The 15,462-nt window shown below is 41.4% G+C and overlaps 1 protein-coding gene across 1 annotated transcript in view; it reads right to left on the reverse strand.

Annotated features, from left to right (window-relative positions):
* The window catches only part of GLP2R (glucagon like peptide 2 receptor), a 143,918-nt gene that overhangs the window by 80,037 nt on the left and 48,419 nt on the right, over positions 1 to 15,462 (reverse strand). The window contains exon 8 of the mRNA XM_038371934.2: positions 6,960 to 7,020. Within this exon, the coding sequence (XP_038227862.1) occupies positions 6,960 to 7,020 (61 nt within the window). The remainder of the gene's footprint in view (positions 1 to 6,959; positions 7,021 to 15,462) is intronic.

Consider the following 15,462-nt stretch of genomic DNA (forward strand, 5'->3'; position numbering starts at 1 on the left):
TTAGTTTACATTTGCAGGAAATAATGCTGCCCACTTGTTTATAATGTTGCCTGAAAGTGCAAACAGGTGTTCGCATGGCATGGTCGTAGCCAGCATTGCAAGATATTTACATGCCAGATGTGATAAAGATTTCATATGTCACTTCATGCTTCAACCACCATTCCAGAGGATGTGTCCATGCTGATGATGGGTTCTGCTTGATACCAATCCAAAACAGTGCGGACCAATGCACGTTCATTTTCATCTTGTGAGTCAGATGCCACCAGAAGAAGACTTCTGAAAGCATGCTCCACACCTTGTCACTGTCAGATTTTGGAAGGCATGTCTGATTCTGAAACCTTGGGTCGAGTGCTGTAGCTATCTTTAGAAATCTCACACGGGTACCTTCTTTGAGTTTCTCAAATCCGCAGTGAAAGTGTTCTTAAATGAACAACATGTGCTGGGTTATCATCCGAGACTGCTATAACATGAAATATATGGCAGAATGCCAGTAAAACAGAGCAGGATGCATACAATTTTCCCCCAAGGAGTTCAGTCACAAATTTAACACTTTTTTTTAAATGAGTGTCATCTGGAATGGTGGCCGAAGCATGAAGGGGCACACAAATGTTTAGCATATCTGGTACGTAAATACCTTGCAATGCTGGCTACAAAAGTGCCACGATAAAGAGATTGCACTACAATACTTGTATTAGGTGAATTGAAAAATAGTATTTCTTTTATCATTTTTTACGGTGCAAATATTTGTAATCATTAATAATAATAATTAATAATATAAAGTAAGCAGTGTGCACTTTGTATTTTGTAATTTAAGTCAATATATTTAAAAATGTAGAAAACATCCAAAAATATTTTAAAAATTTCAATTGGGATTAATTCTATTGAACAATGTAATTTAAACTGATTAATTGAGATTAACTTTTTTAAGTTAATCGTGTGAGTTAACTGTCATTAATCAGCCCTAAAAACAATTAAACTATAAATATAAGTAACTATTTTAAAGACAAGCTAATGTCTGGCTGAAATCAGACCCTGTGCCCGGGTATCAGAGTAGCAGCCGTGTTAGTCTGTATTCGCAAAAAGAAAAGGAGTACTTGTGGCACCTTAGAGACTAACAAATTTATTAGAGCATAAGCTTTCGTGAGCTACAGCTCACTTCATCGGATGCATCCGATGAAGTGAGCTGTAGCTCACGAAAGCTTATGCTCTAATAAATTTGTTAGTCTCTAAGGTGACAAGTACTCCTTTTCTTTGTGCCCAGGTAGAAAGTTTCCTCCAATGGCTGCTAACCACTGACACAAAGGAACTACTGAGAGTCCCACCTCTTTTACAAAATGCCCATGGACACTGAACATCTGCTACTGGAAGGCAGTACTTGAGCGGTTCCCAAAGGACATACATGTGCTAGATGCTTTCCAAGTTCATGGCTCTGTAGATGCTTTATTCCAGGAATGAGAACACGCATAGTCCAGCTCGAAGATGAACACTGGAAGGAGGGGAGTCTTGCAGGTGATTTAAAAAAAAAATTTTACTTCAGCACCAGCAGATTTGCCCTTGTCAGTGTTAAACTGGAGGAATTCCTCATCCTAGTCTCTTAAATTGTGCTTGGTGAATGGTGAAATAGGGGAAATAAACTCAGTGACCTTTGACCTGTTCTGCACTCCACATCCAAGTATCACATTCAAAACTGGGAAATAGTTGACTAAAGTATGATCCTCAGAATAGGTAAAAAGAAAAGGAGTACTTGTGGCACCTTAGAGACTAACAAATTTATTAGAGCATAAGCTTTCGTGAGCTACAGCTCACTTCTGTAGCTCACGAAAGCTTATGCTCTAATAAATTTGTTAGTCTCTAAGGTGCCACAAGTACTCCTTTTCTTTTTGCGAATACAGACTAACACGGCTGCTACTCTGAAATCAGAATAGGTACTTAGTCTTCCTGCTGGCTGGTGAAATGAAGCCAGCGGGGAGAGTAAAGGAGTTTGCCAGCAGAGGGAGGGAGGCAGGAAGGTAGGGTTTTTCTCCTTTTAATCCTTAATTTGCAGGTACTCACAAGTTGGAACCCACAATGGGAGGAAATTAGCTTGTTGCCAACACCACTGCTCACTCTTCCTCTGCCTGCACCTGTGGGGACTTCATCCAGACAGGCACCCTGGCCCTGGAAGCTTTCATCCAGGCAAGTCTTGATTTGCTAGGAATGCTGCCTTAAAAACATCATTTTAAACAAATGTTTTTGTTTGGAAAAATGCTGATGAGTTCTAAATTTTTTTTAAAAAAGGAAATTGTCAGCCAAAAAGCTTTGTATATCTGGAGGTAAGGCAAATCATAGATCATATGCCAAAATAGACACAAACTAAACAAAACTAGAAAATGACTTAAATATTGATAGAAGAAGATTTTATAAGCAATTATACAGAAAAGCACACAGCCCAGAATGGAGACCACAAGCTAAGAGAATTCTTTCAAAAAATTTTTAAAATATTCACTTTAAAGGAAAAATCCAAGAACTTATGTTTACACTGTCATAACATTTAATATTATGTAAGAATTATTTCTGGGATTCTCAAAATAGCCTAATGGAGTTAGGTTCCTAACTTGTATCTGATTTTAATGGGTTCCTAAGTTACTTAAAAATTTTCAAAATTTTTTACTCGTACTCCACGCATTCATGAACAGAAGGATAACATGCTGAAACGCATCACCCAACAGTGTTCAGGTACAAACCTTGCAACTCTTATATCTCAGTAATCTTATCCGCAAACGTGACTTAAACTATAACCATGATGTTGATAACATACAAATAAATGTACCTTTCCAACTAGAACCAGTGTCCCTCCAACCAAACAAACCATCTCCTGGGGGTGTCCACTTGCTATCTAAAACTCAACATGGCCAAAATGGAACTGCAGATCTTTGCCCTATGCTCACACGGACAAAACTCTTAATCATCTCTCACCTTGACTACTGCAAGCTCCAGCTCCCTGAACTTGATGTTGTGAAGTTGAGAAACGACCACAGCCAGACTTTCAATAGGGACAAAGGAGCACCCATCACCAGCCAGATGGGCGTTGAGGGCCTATCAAGAAAGAATCCACTATCCCAGAGGTGCCTTAAAGAAGGCATATATGCAATGGAGACTATCTATTTGATCAGCACCAGTGTGGACACAAGAACAAATGGGCAAAAACTGGCCACCAGGAAGTTTAGACTTGAAATCAGACGAAGGTTTCTAACCATCAGAGGAGTGAAGTTTTGGAATAGCCTTCCAAGGGAAGCAGTGGGGGCAAAAGATCTATCTGCTTTTGAGATTTTGGTAAGTAATTGATCTTTAAAATTCAGGATAAATAGGACTAATCCCCTGAGATGGGATATTAGATGGATGGGATCTCAGTTACCCAGGAAAGAATTTTCTGTAGTATCTGGCTGGTGAATCTTGCCCATATGCTAAGGGTTTAGCTGATCGCCATATTTGGGGTCGGGAAGGAATTTTCCTCCAGGGCAGATTGGAGAGGCCCTGGAGGTTTTTCGCCTTCCTCTGTAGCATGGGGCATGGGTGACTTGAGGGAGGCTTCTCTGCTCCTTGAAGTCTTTGAACCATGATTTGAGGACTTCAATAGCTCACACATAGGTGAGGTTTTTCATAGGAGTGGGTGGGTGAAATTCTGTGGCCTGCGCTATGCAGGAGGTCAGACTAGATGGTCAGAATGGTCCCTTCTGACCTTAGTATCTATGATCAATGGGGACTGCCTGACCCCCATGTCACAGCAAGGATCTTTCTAGCAGCTGGAAGTTTTTTTTATAAAAAAAGAGATAACATCATCTCTAGGCCTCTCCCCTCCCCTGCCATCTCAACATCTAGAAGAACATCTGGAAGGAAAAGACTTTGAATGAGGGACTTTGGTCCCTGGCTGGAAAGGGGTCTAGTAGCTAGGGAGGGAGCAGGGCAGCGGCCGCTCTCCCACTGAGCAGAAGTGGCGCCTTTTAAATTTTTTGGCTCCCTTTTAATTTTTACTCACCCGGCGGTGGGTCAGGCGGTGCTCTGGGTCTTCAGCGGCACTTCAGAGTCAGGTTCTTCACTTGCTCTTGCTCTTCGGCGGCATTTCGGTGGCGGAAGGGAGGTGTCCTTCAGTGCCGCTGAAGACCCGGAGCAAGTGAAGGACCTGACCCCGAAGTGCCGCTGAAGACCCGGAGCACTGCCGGGTGAGTACAAGCAGGTGGTGCCTTTTTTAATCTCTGCTCCCCCTGTTTTCTCCGCCTGGCTGTGCCCCTGGGTCTAGTCTGTATACTGAGGAACCATAAACTGACTGTACCATCTATTAGGGTCAGAATCTGTTTGATTCAAATTTTGCTTAGTCTGTTTAAGTTAAATTCTCAGTCTAAATTCTGCTTTATTTCTTAGGTAACCAACTCTGATCTCTAGGCCTGCTACTTATAATCACTTAATCTATCTTTCTGTAGTTAATAAATCTGTTCTATATTTTACCTAAACTACTGTGTCTCTGGTTTAAAATGCTTGGGAAATCCCAGTTCAGATTACAAAGGCTGGTGTATGTCCATTTCGCACTGAGGGAGTGGTGAACTATATAACGAATTTGCATGGCCCAAGGGAGCCTTGAGCAGTATGAGAGGGTACAATGCTGGGGAGCTGGGGGGAAACTGGCTGAAGCCTCTCCATTGAAGGTTCATTAGTGGCTGGGAGATCATTCATGTAACTCAGTTGGGTGTGTCCCTTCCTGCAGCTGTCTGTGTAAGTGTAGTGCCTGTCAGAAGCTTGTAGCTTGACAATAGCATCACAGTGTGAGAGGGATAGCCCAGGCTGGTGGGTTTGGAGGCCTCAATGGTCCCTAAGTCCAGGTGGCACCTCGTGGACCTTTCACAATGTGATATCTCAAACTGAAGTTATGGACTTCATGGAGGAGTCACTGGCTGGAATTCTCTGGCCCATGTTATGCAGGAAATCGGACTAGGTGATCATAATCGTGCCTTCTGGCCTTAAATCTATGAGAATACATTCAAAATGCTCCTGCTAAGATCATTTTCCTGGCCCACGATTTGGATTATGTCATAAGAACACAGAATTGAACAGGACTTCCTGGGTCATAGAGTCCAGTCCCTGCCTATCAAAGGCAACCATGCCACTCTTGTCTTTAAATTCCCCAACTTGCTCCCCTCTTCCACGACAAACACAAGTCCTTCACAGTTTAGAATTTATCCTGCCTACCTTTTCTGATGCCTTCTTACAAAGTTGACTCTTGCCTTCCTCCACCAATGATCCCAGGTGCCATCACTTGATACTCTGATAATCCCTTTTGTGACTTTTTAAAGGCTGCCCCTTACACATGGGGAAAGCTCTGTCACAACCTATAAACCTTGTTATCCTTTGCATCCCTGCTCGAAACTCACCTTTGCTGTGGTGCATACAGGAAAGTACAACTGGATAATGGTCAGGCAAGTGAGAAGCTGTGATCACTGCTCCTGACTGGCTAAGAACATCCTATTGTATGTGTTTGGTGTCTCTGTTACCCCCACCCATGAACAGTCATTGTCCATCTGTTTGGACAGCTCCCAGCCCAATGGCACCATAACCATGAGTGGCTCTTATTGCTGCTGCAATAGAAGTTATATCATAGCAATAATACAAAAGACAAAGTTGTCCATGTACCATAAATACTCTGCTATTGTGTATAAAAGCCTCATAAACACTGGAAGTGATATGATAGAAATTGAAGGAAAAGAGCAAAGGCTAGTATGTCAAGTGCCTTCTTTCACTTTAATATTACAGCTGCTATTGTCCACAACATAATTAAAAGCCTGATGCCTGATGAAGGGAAGACTGGAGTTTGGCAATATGTTCACTATACAAGCACACTGATTTAAAAAAAAAATAAAGATGTTAGCCGCAGCCTGTAAATTTCTTATTCTCTCAGAAAAATTACTGCATTTAAAGGTAACAAATCTTTAAAAGCAAAGAGGATAATGAAAGCCCTTATTTGTATAGCTTAAACTGGCTTTGGGAAAATAAATAAGGATTGAAGAAATGAAGATTCTAGGATGGTGTCACTACAAGGACAGAGTTAAGGTTGTTTTGGTGGAGCATTTGCTTATGAAAGTGATAGATTGTGACGTGTGTAGAAATGGTTCGGGTGAAGATTGTGCTTTCTATAAACTGTTGAATCATTGCTGTCTCTGACATTATTGCAGATTTGCTCATTTTAAAATGCTTGGTTTGTAGTCGTTATGCATAAACAAACTTAACCATTGCAAAATGTGGTGTTTTTGTCTTTTTACCATGAAAGCTCTGGTTGTGATTATATAGTTAAGGTTTAGTTCAGTATTGCCATTAAAGCAGACATGCAGCCATTTTGAAATGTATGAAGTACATGGCATATTCTTCCCAAAATTATAGCACTTATTCTTTGAGTCCAGAATAAAGCTTCTGAGAATTTACAAGTCAGTCCATGAATTAGTTTTTGAGTTAAAATTAATTTTAAAAATGCATCTTTTAATAAATGTAACACCTTCCAGAGCATTTTTCTCCTCAATGATTTTAATAAGGGGATAATGCAGACCCTTCAAACTTCCCATATAATTTAAAACTCATTGACCTCTCATGATTTGATTACTTTTGAAGAATTTTCTTGAGGGCTAGTGATCATATATGACATTCTTTATAATGGACCCTTTTCAAAATGGCTGCCCTCTCCCATTGTTTTCAACAGGACTCAGACCAAATACTGCTTTCAGGGAAGATAGTGTCCCCATCCTTCAAGATGGTCTGCACCTCCCACTGTTCCCAAAGGAATAAAACCAAACTGCCCTAAGAGATGATATTGGTGTCCTATACTGTCAAAGGTCTCCAGCAAAAGTGGCATGTCTGTGCATACTAACTTATAAACAATCAGAAAACCCATTAAAACAAACAAATCAATCTTGTATGATCATCTTTATATAGTAACTTACCCTGTGTTTTCTAGTTTTGATCTGGCTATTCCCCAGGGGGCCACAAACAGAACTGGAATAACTGTTTGGAAAGAAAAAACAGCAAATTAGAATCAGGTTTGCAAAATGTTTAATACAAAATACAGTCATGTTACAGCTGTGCCTGATGATCCTACATATGATTTTCATTCTTTTCAGGATCATTGTGACCCTTAGAAATTCCCAGTGCCAACTGACAAAGAGTTCATTACTCTGTGTCAGCAATGCCTATTATGTCTGACAAGCTTACTATACCTAACACACTTTTTAAAATAATATTTATCCATACGAAGTGTCTTGTAAGGTATCAAATGAATGATGGTGACACACTAGTCATTAACATAATTGTGAAATATATGTAATGACACTATATAAGGAGTTATCTATACCTACTGAAAATATGTTTTAAAATCTGTAACAAGGCAGAGTTGACAAACAGGAATTCTGACAGATAAAGCATCTCTTTGATGTAAATTAAGGATTGAAAATCAGTACAATGGAAGCTCCATCAGCATACAGAATGAATGGGGTATGCAAAATCAACAGGGAACAATACACAAAAGAATAAACAACTGGGGTTCTCTTCAAAGGGCTATAGCTGGGGGACAAGTAAGATATTTTGTGATCCATTCATGGAAGAAACTCATTGAAAGGTATGGGATATTCATGAAAGCTTGGATCCTAGTTTTGACTGAAAACCAGCAGCTCTATCAGAAAAAATCTTTGGGAGAAAATCTCCTTTATTAAATAGGAAAGGTAACCATTAAGAAGTGTAGACCAAGAATCATGTTTTATGTTTTGTTTTATGTGTAAACATTTCAGTTTCAATTTATTATCCTTATTCACTATCTCTTAAAACTTAACCTTTTGATAATAAATTTGACTATTTCACTAGAAATATATCAGTGCAGTATTGTTATAGAGGACCTGATTGTGAGTTGTACCAGTTGAGCTATGTTCACATTATCTCATCAGGCACAGCTTACCTGGTAATTTTTGTGAGTGTCCAGTGACAAAGGCTGGAAACTACAGGGAGTGCTCTGAGGACTAGGGAGTTGGTGTTGGTCTATCACAAGCTTGCACAGAGAGGGAGAGGTCTGCAGAGACCTGGAGGTCAGTGTTTGAGTGTGGCCAGAAGCTGTTAGTTTCAGGGAGCTGAGTTACAGCAGGCAAGACAAGACTGCTTCACAACAAGGGCAGGTAGTGGCAAAATACTTCACAACCCTGGTTTCACCCAGGGAGTGTTACAATCATCTCAAGAAATTACACAGAGATTCCCTCTATTCAGCACTGGTAAGGCCACATCTGGAGTATTGCATCCAGTCTTGGGTCCCCCACTACAGAAAGGATGTGGACAAATTGGAGAGACTCCAGCAGAGGGCAACAAAAATTATTAGGGGGCTGGGGCACATGACTTATGAGGAGAGGCTGAGGGAACTGGGCTTGTTTAGTCTGCAGAAGAGAAGAGTGAGGGGGGATTTGATAGCAGCCTTCAACTACCTGAATGGGGGTTCCAAAGAGGATGGAACTAGGCTGTTCTCAGTGGTGGCAGATGACGGAACAATTAGCAATGGTCTCAAGTTGCAGTGTGGGAGGTTTAGGTTGTTATATTACAAAAAACTATTTCACTAGGAGGGTGGTGAAGTGCTGAAATGGGTTACCTAGGGAAGTGGTGGAATCTCCATCCTTAGAGGTTTTGAAGAAACCTGGCTTGAGAAGGCCCTGGCTGGGATAATTTAGTTGGTGTTGGCCCTGCTTTGAGCAGGGCGTTGGACTAGATGACCTCCTGAGGTTTCTTCCAACCCTAATCTTCTATGATTCAACTTTCTTGTGTCTTTTCTTGGTTACATAAAGACAATATGAAGACACCTCATAGACACAGCTGAGTCTCTAAATATATACAAACATACCAGGCCTAACTAAATTCACACTGCTGCTCTGAGTGGGTTCTAGAAACTTCAGACATGGAACTCAGCGAGTGCCACTAGTAGCCTCACAAATTATTTAAAGGAAAACTACCTTGTTCCTGGATAGGTAATTATAGCACCTATTCTTCAATGGAGCTATTCTGGAATCATTTTCTTGTAGCTATCTCTTAGCAATCTGTGTTGCTCTCTCTGATAGTTCTCTCCCTTTTTGGGTGGTGGGGGCTGAAAGGAATATGCTTGAAATGTATCCCAAAAGCACACAATTCTGAACTGTCAAACTGTAACCCCATTATCAGTGACTGTTTCTTCCCATTGTCCAAATGAAAAGACACCCTTTCCATTTTCTATATCCTGATCACTTGTGAATCTAGTGGAAAAGTAAATTTTTTTTACAAATATAGAAAAATAATTGATGGGTCCCAGGCTGGTATGATCCTTTGCTTCAGACAGTATAGTGCTATTAATATCCAAGGCCTTCCGGAAGATGCTATAGATGCTCTTTGAGTTGCATCTTTGTCATCATTTTGCATGGCTTGCATGGTTCCAAACTGCTTTTTTGGTCCTGCCCAATGCCAGGCATAGTAATCAGTATCAAGAAAACAACTGTCATGTCACAAGGTACCAACAATCCACCTAAAATCTATGTCAAAAATGAAGCTCTGGACAATGTGGATCACTTCTGCTATCCCGGCTCAATTCTTACCAGCTCACTTAACCTTGATAGGGAACTTGATAATGGAATCAAGAAAACTTCTGTATCTTTGGCAAGCTTACCTCATGTGTTTGGAACAACAAACAGACAACTCTGTGTTCAGGGTTAGCAATTTGAGGCCTGTGTCCTTAGTACCCTCCTTTATGTTTGTGAAAGCTGGGTTACATACTACATGCAGGAGTGGAGATTGAACAGTTTCCACCTCCACTCTCTTAGAAAAGTCCTTGGAGTTACTTTAGGACCAAAGGATCACCAATAACAAGATCCTTGAGAGAATGGGGAGGATTCTTGAGAGACAGCCTACTGTCTATGCAGACTACGCTGGACATTCACAGGCTTTGCTGGCTGGGATGTGTGAAGCACATGCCTCAAGATTGTCTGCCAAAGGCTGTGTTCTATGGTCAATTTAAGAACTGCCTGCAACGCAGAGGAATGCCAAAGCTCCCATACAGCGACAAGGTCAAGCAAGGCCTCAAATTCAGCATTCCCACTGACAACTGGAAGAACCCTGCCCACAAATGCTCAGTCTGGAGAAGCCGGGTTATGTCTGGTGCAGTCATCACAGAGAGCCACCAGAGAGCCCACAGGCAAGCCAGGAAGCAGTGTGTGCTCCAACCTCCATCTGGTGAGTGGACCTGTAGCCACTCTGGGAAAGCCTGCTGCTTGCGCATCAGGTTCTTTTCTCATACCATGGCTAAGCACCAGTGACGGACTGACTTTGTCGCATTTCCTTTTCTCTGTTAAGATGTTGGATGGCCATCCTAGGCCAGGTCACCACCCTGATGTTAGGGCTGGCTCCTGGCATTCTGTGAGGCCCTGGTGTCCCTTATGTATCCGTTCCAACATATTGTTCTGCCACAACTGTGGGACCATAATACAGTTGTCACAGATAAGCAGTAGTTGATTACTATGCTCTTACAAATTTGTGCCTTATTTTCAATTCAAACTTTTCAGACTTCAATTTATGGCCATTGGATGCCTTATGCCTCTGCCTTCTAGATTAAAGAACCCTCTAGTATGAGCATTCTTCTCTCTGCATAAGTACAGTAGAACCGTGTTTATCCAACCCTCCATTAGCCAGCTTTCTGTATTAACCGAACAACCAGTGCACACAGGTCTAGAAGCAGGCAAATTCTCCTGTGGCTGCTTGATGGTGCTTCAGTCTCACACTTTCCCATTCTCCAGATTATGCAAATTTTTGGTTTTCTGATCTGGCGCCTATATCAATGACATCAGATAAATGAGATTCTGCTGTACTTAGAGGTTTCAGAGTAGCAGCCGTGTTAGTCTGTATTCGCAAAAAGAAAAGGAGTACCCGTGGCACCTTAGAGACTAACAAATTTATTAGAGCATAAGCTTTCGTGAGCTACAGCTCACTTCATCAGATGCATCCGATGAAGTGAGCTGTAGCTCACGAAAGCTTATGCTCTAATAAATTTGTTAGTCTCTAAGGTGCCACGGGTACTGCTGTACTTAGAGATTGTGATCAAGTCACCTCTTTAACTTCTCCTTCATAAACTACAGAAATTGAGTTCCTTTAGTCTCTTACTTGAAGTCTGGTTTTCCAGATCTTCTAGCATGGTGATGAAGCAGAGAAACTTCCCACCAGCACAGTAGGGGTTAGAGAGAGCCTTTAGGCCCAGCTAGCCCTGCCCCATTATACCTGCATTAAATGCCAGACCTAGAAGGGGGAGAAAAGGAGGGAGCCTAGCTCAGTTTGGGACTGACTGGTGAAGGGGCCAGATCTAGCTGTCTCCCTGCCTGAGACGCAGGGGTACTAGCCTGGCAGCCAAGGCAGCCACCTGGGAGTAAGCACTGTCTCCCCAGCCAAGGGAGACTGCAAAGTATATGTAGGAGTCTCTGGCACTGGAGATAACTGAGTGAGCAAAGCCCAGAGACATTGTGGGGTTTGGCTTCATCAACTTGTGCCTGTCCCACCCAAAGGAAACTGGAACCATGGCAGGGCACTGCCCAAGATCCACAAGAGGGTGATATGGGAGGCAAGCCAGGCAGTGAACTGGACTAGAGGGGCCATGCCTCAAACTTAGCAGACATTGGTAGGAAGTAGCCCAGGGCAGTGGATTTAGAAATTCCTGCTGGGAGGGCTCCCCCTGTTCAGGGGTTGGAACCCAGTGGAGAGGGAGGCTCCAAGTCCCCCTATTCCCTCCCACCTTAAAGACTAAGGCTCCTCAACCAAGCCAGGGGCTGAGAGCCCAGTGCTCCTACCACTAGCCCACTGAAACGTTCCAAATTCCCTGTTACAATCTTCTTAGTAACTTTCCTGCACGCTTTCCAATTTTTCAACATTCTTTCTAAAATGTTGATACCTGAACTGGAGACATTCAGTAACTGTCTCAGTTGCAAGCTCTTTTGAAGGAGAGGATTAGAATTCAAAATTATCTTGACCAGCTGGAGTAATGTTCTGAAATAAATAGGATGAAATCCAATGAGAACAAATACAAAGTACTACACTTGGGAAGGAATAATCAGTTGCACAAATACAAAATGGGCAATGACTGCCTAGGAAGGAGTACTGCAGAAAAGTATCGGATTTATAGTCAATCACAAATGAAATATGAGTCAACAATGTAATACTTTTTGCAAAAAACAAACATAATTCTTGGATGTATTAGCAGCAGTGCTGTAAGCAAGACACAAAAAGTAATTCTTCCACTCTGCTCAGCACTGATAAGATCTCTGCTGGAATATTGTATCCAGTTCTGGGCATCACACTTCAGGAAAGATGTGGAGAAATTGGAAAAAGTCCAAAGGAGAGCAATAAAAATGATTAAAGATCTAGAACACATGACCTCCAAGGAATGATTGAAAAAATTGGATTTGTTAAGTCTGGAGAAGAGAAGACTGAGGGGGGACAGGATAACAGTCTTCAAGTACATAAAAGGTTGCTTTAAAGAGAAGGGTGATAAATTGTTCTCCTTAGCCACTGAGAACAGGACAAGAAGTAATGGGCTTAAATTGCAGAAAGGGAGATTTTAGGTTAGACTTTAAGAAGAACTTCCTATACTGTAAGGGCAGTTATGCACTGAAAGAAGTTACCTAAAGAGATTGTGGGACCTCCATCATTGGAGGTTTTTAAGAGCAGGCTAGACAAACACCTGTCAGGGATAGTCTGAATAATACTTAGCCCTACCTCAGTGCAGGGGCTTCAACTAGATGACTTACCAAGGTCCCGTCCAGGCCTACTTTTCTATGATTTCTTTGTCTGTGACCTCTGGATCTAAAAGAATGAGCTGCTATTCATTCAGGTAAAGGACCAGAGTAAGTTCAGAGTTAGTAGCAGACTCATAAGCAGCGTAGCCACAGCAGTGGTCATAGTGCCACCCTGTGAGCATGGACTAAAATTGTATCTTCTGAAGTCAATATAAGTCATACAGAAAGAGAAGCATAACATTCTGTCATCACTAATTCAGGCCCAGTCTTGTGTGGCTAGAAAATCACAGGAACACACAGCCATCCACAAAGCCTGAGTTAGGTGCTAGGCTCCCAATACAATGACTCGAGATAGAGAGGTGCCTAAGAATGTGATCCACCAAACTAAGCACTCTAAAAGGGGAGCCACTTAAACTAGCCAATGAGAGATGCCAACAAGAGGGGTGTGTCCGAAGCCCCATCCTTCTCACACAGTTGGGAACCCCTCTGCTGGAGTTATGCAGCTCAGGCACCTAAGTCATTTATTTTGAGAATGAGGTAGGCACCTGTCTCAGTCCACATGAAACAACTAGAGGAGGAGGAAGTGGTACTGATCTTATAACGCTCTGGTGAAGATGCTCTCTGCTGACAGGACCTACATCAGCGGGAAAAGCTCTCCCACCGACATAGAACTGTCCACATCGGCGCTTATGTTGGTGTAATTTATGTCACTCAGGGTGGTTTATTCCTACCCCTGAATGACACAAATTATGCCAACAAAAACTGTAGTGTAGATGTAGTCTTAATCCAGCGGTTAGACCACTAAAGAACATAAGAATGGCCATAGTGGATCAGACAAATGGTCCATCTACACCAGTATCCTGTCTTCAACAGTGGCCAGCACCAGAGCTTCAGAGGGAATGTATGCAACAGGGCAATGCTAGAGAGATCCACCCATCTTCCCCTTCCAGTTCTGGCAGTCAGAGGTTTAGGGTTGCCCTGAGCATAGGGTTGCATCCCTGACTACCTGGACAGCCTTTGATAGACTGATCCTCTTGAACTTATCTAGTTCTTTTTTGAATGCAGTTACGCTTTTGGCCATCACAACATTCCATGGAAGTGAATGCTGCAGGTTAATGCTTTGTGTGAAAAAGTATTTCCTCTTGTTTGTACTAAACCTGTGTCTATTAATTTCACAAAGTGACCCCTTTTTTGTATTGAGGGAAAGGGTAAATAATACTTCTCTATTCACTTATTCCATACAAGTCATGATTTTATAGACTTCTATTATATTCCCCTTAGTCGTCTCTTTTCTAAGATGAACAGGCTTAATCTTTTTATAATCTTTTTAAGGCTGTCCAAGCAATTAAAATATTGATTAATTGCACGATTAATCACACTGTTAATAGAATATCAATTATTTAAATATTTTTGATTTCTACCTTTTCAAATATATTGATTTCAATTACAACACAGAATACAAAGTGTACAGTGCTCACTTTATATTTTTGATAAGTATTTGCACTGTAAAAAACCAAAAGAAATAGTATTTTTCAATGCATCTAATACAAGTACTGTAGTGCAATCTCCTTATCATGAAAGTTGAACTTACAAATATAGAATTCTGTAAAAAAAAATGCATTCAAAAATGAAACAATGTAACATTTTAGCACCTACAAGTCCACTCAGTCCTAATTCTTGTTCAGCCAATTGCTCAGACAAACAAGTTTGTTTACATTTGCAGGAGATAATGCTGCCCGCATCTTGTTTACAGTGTCACCTGAATGTGAAAACAGGCATTTTCATGGCACTGTTGTAGCCAGCATTACAAGATATTTGTGCCAGATGCACTAAAGATTCATATGTCCTTTCATGCTTCAACCATTCCAGGAGACATGTGTTCATGTTGATGACAGGTTCTGCTCAATAACAATCCAAAGCAGTGCGGACCGACACATGTTCATTTTCATCATCTGAATCAGCTGCCACCAGCAGAAGATGGATTTTCTGTTTTGATGGCTCGGGTTCTGCAGTTTCTGCATCAGGAGTGTTGCTCTTTTAAGACTTCTGAAAGCATGCTCCACACCTTGTCCTTCTCAGATTTTGGAAGGCACTTCAGATTCTTAAACCTTGGCTGCTGTAGCTGTCTTTAGAAACCTCACATTGGTACCTTCTTTGTTTTGTGAAAACTGCAGTGAAAATGTTCTTAAAATGAACATGTGCTGGGTCATCAGCCAAGACTGCTATAGCATGAAATATATGGCAGAATGCAGGTAAAATAGAGCCAGGGACATACAATTTCCCCCCAAGGAGTTCAGTCACAAATGTAATTAACACATTATTTTTTAATGAGCATCATCAGCATGTCCTCTGGAATGGTGGCTGAAGCATGAAGGGGCATATGAAAGTTTAGCATATCTGGCACGTGTGGAGGAAAAATTCAGTGGATCCAAGTACACCTAAACTTTCCAAGTAGGTCTAAAACTTAGGTCAAGCTAACTGTGTATATTGAAGCATAAGAAAAGAGGTGTGGAAAATTCCATTGTAAGGCAATTGCAGCAGCACAGCTTAAGAAACATTAACCGCAAAAGAACACCTGTCAATAACAGGAAAAGCTTGTTTTGCTATATTCCAAATAAGGTAATTAAGACAAATGTGTAATTTGTCTGTGGTTTTAAGCTTTAAAAAGCTGTGT

The sequence above is a fragment of the Dermochelys coriacea genome, chromosome 14, assembly GCF_009764565.3.
Source record: "Dermochelys coriacea isolate rDerCor1 chromosome 14, rDerCor1.pri.v4, whole genome shotgun sequence".
Taxonomy (NCBI): Eukaryota; Metazoa; Chordata; order Testudines; family Dermochelyidae; genus Dermochelys; species Dermochelys coriacea.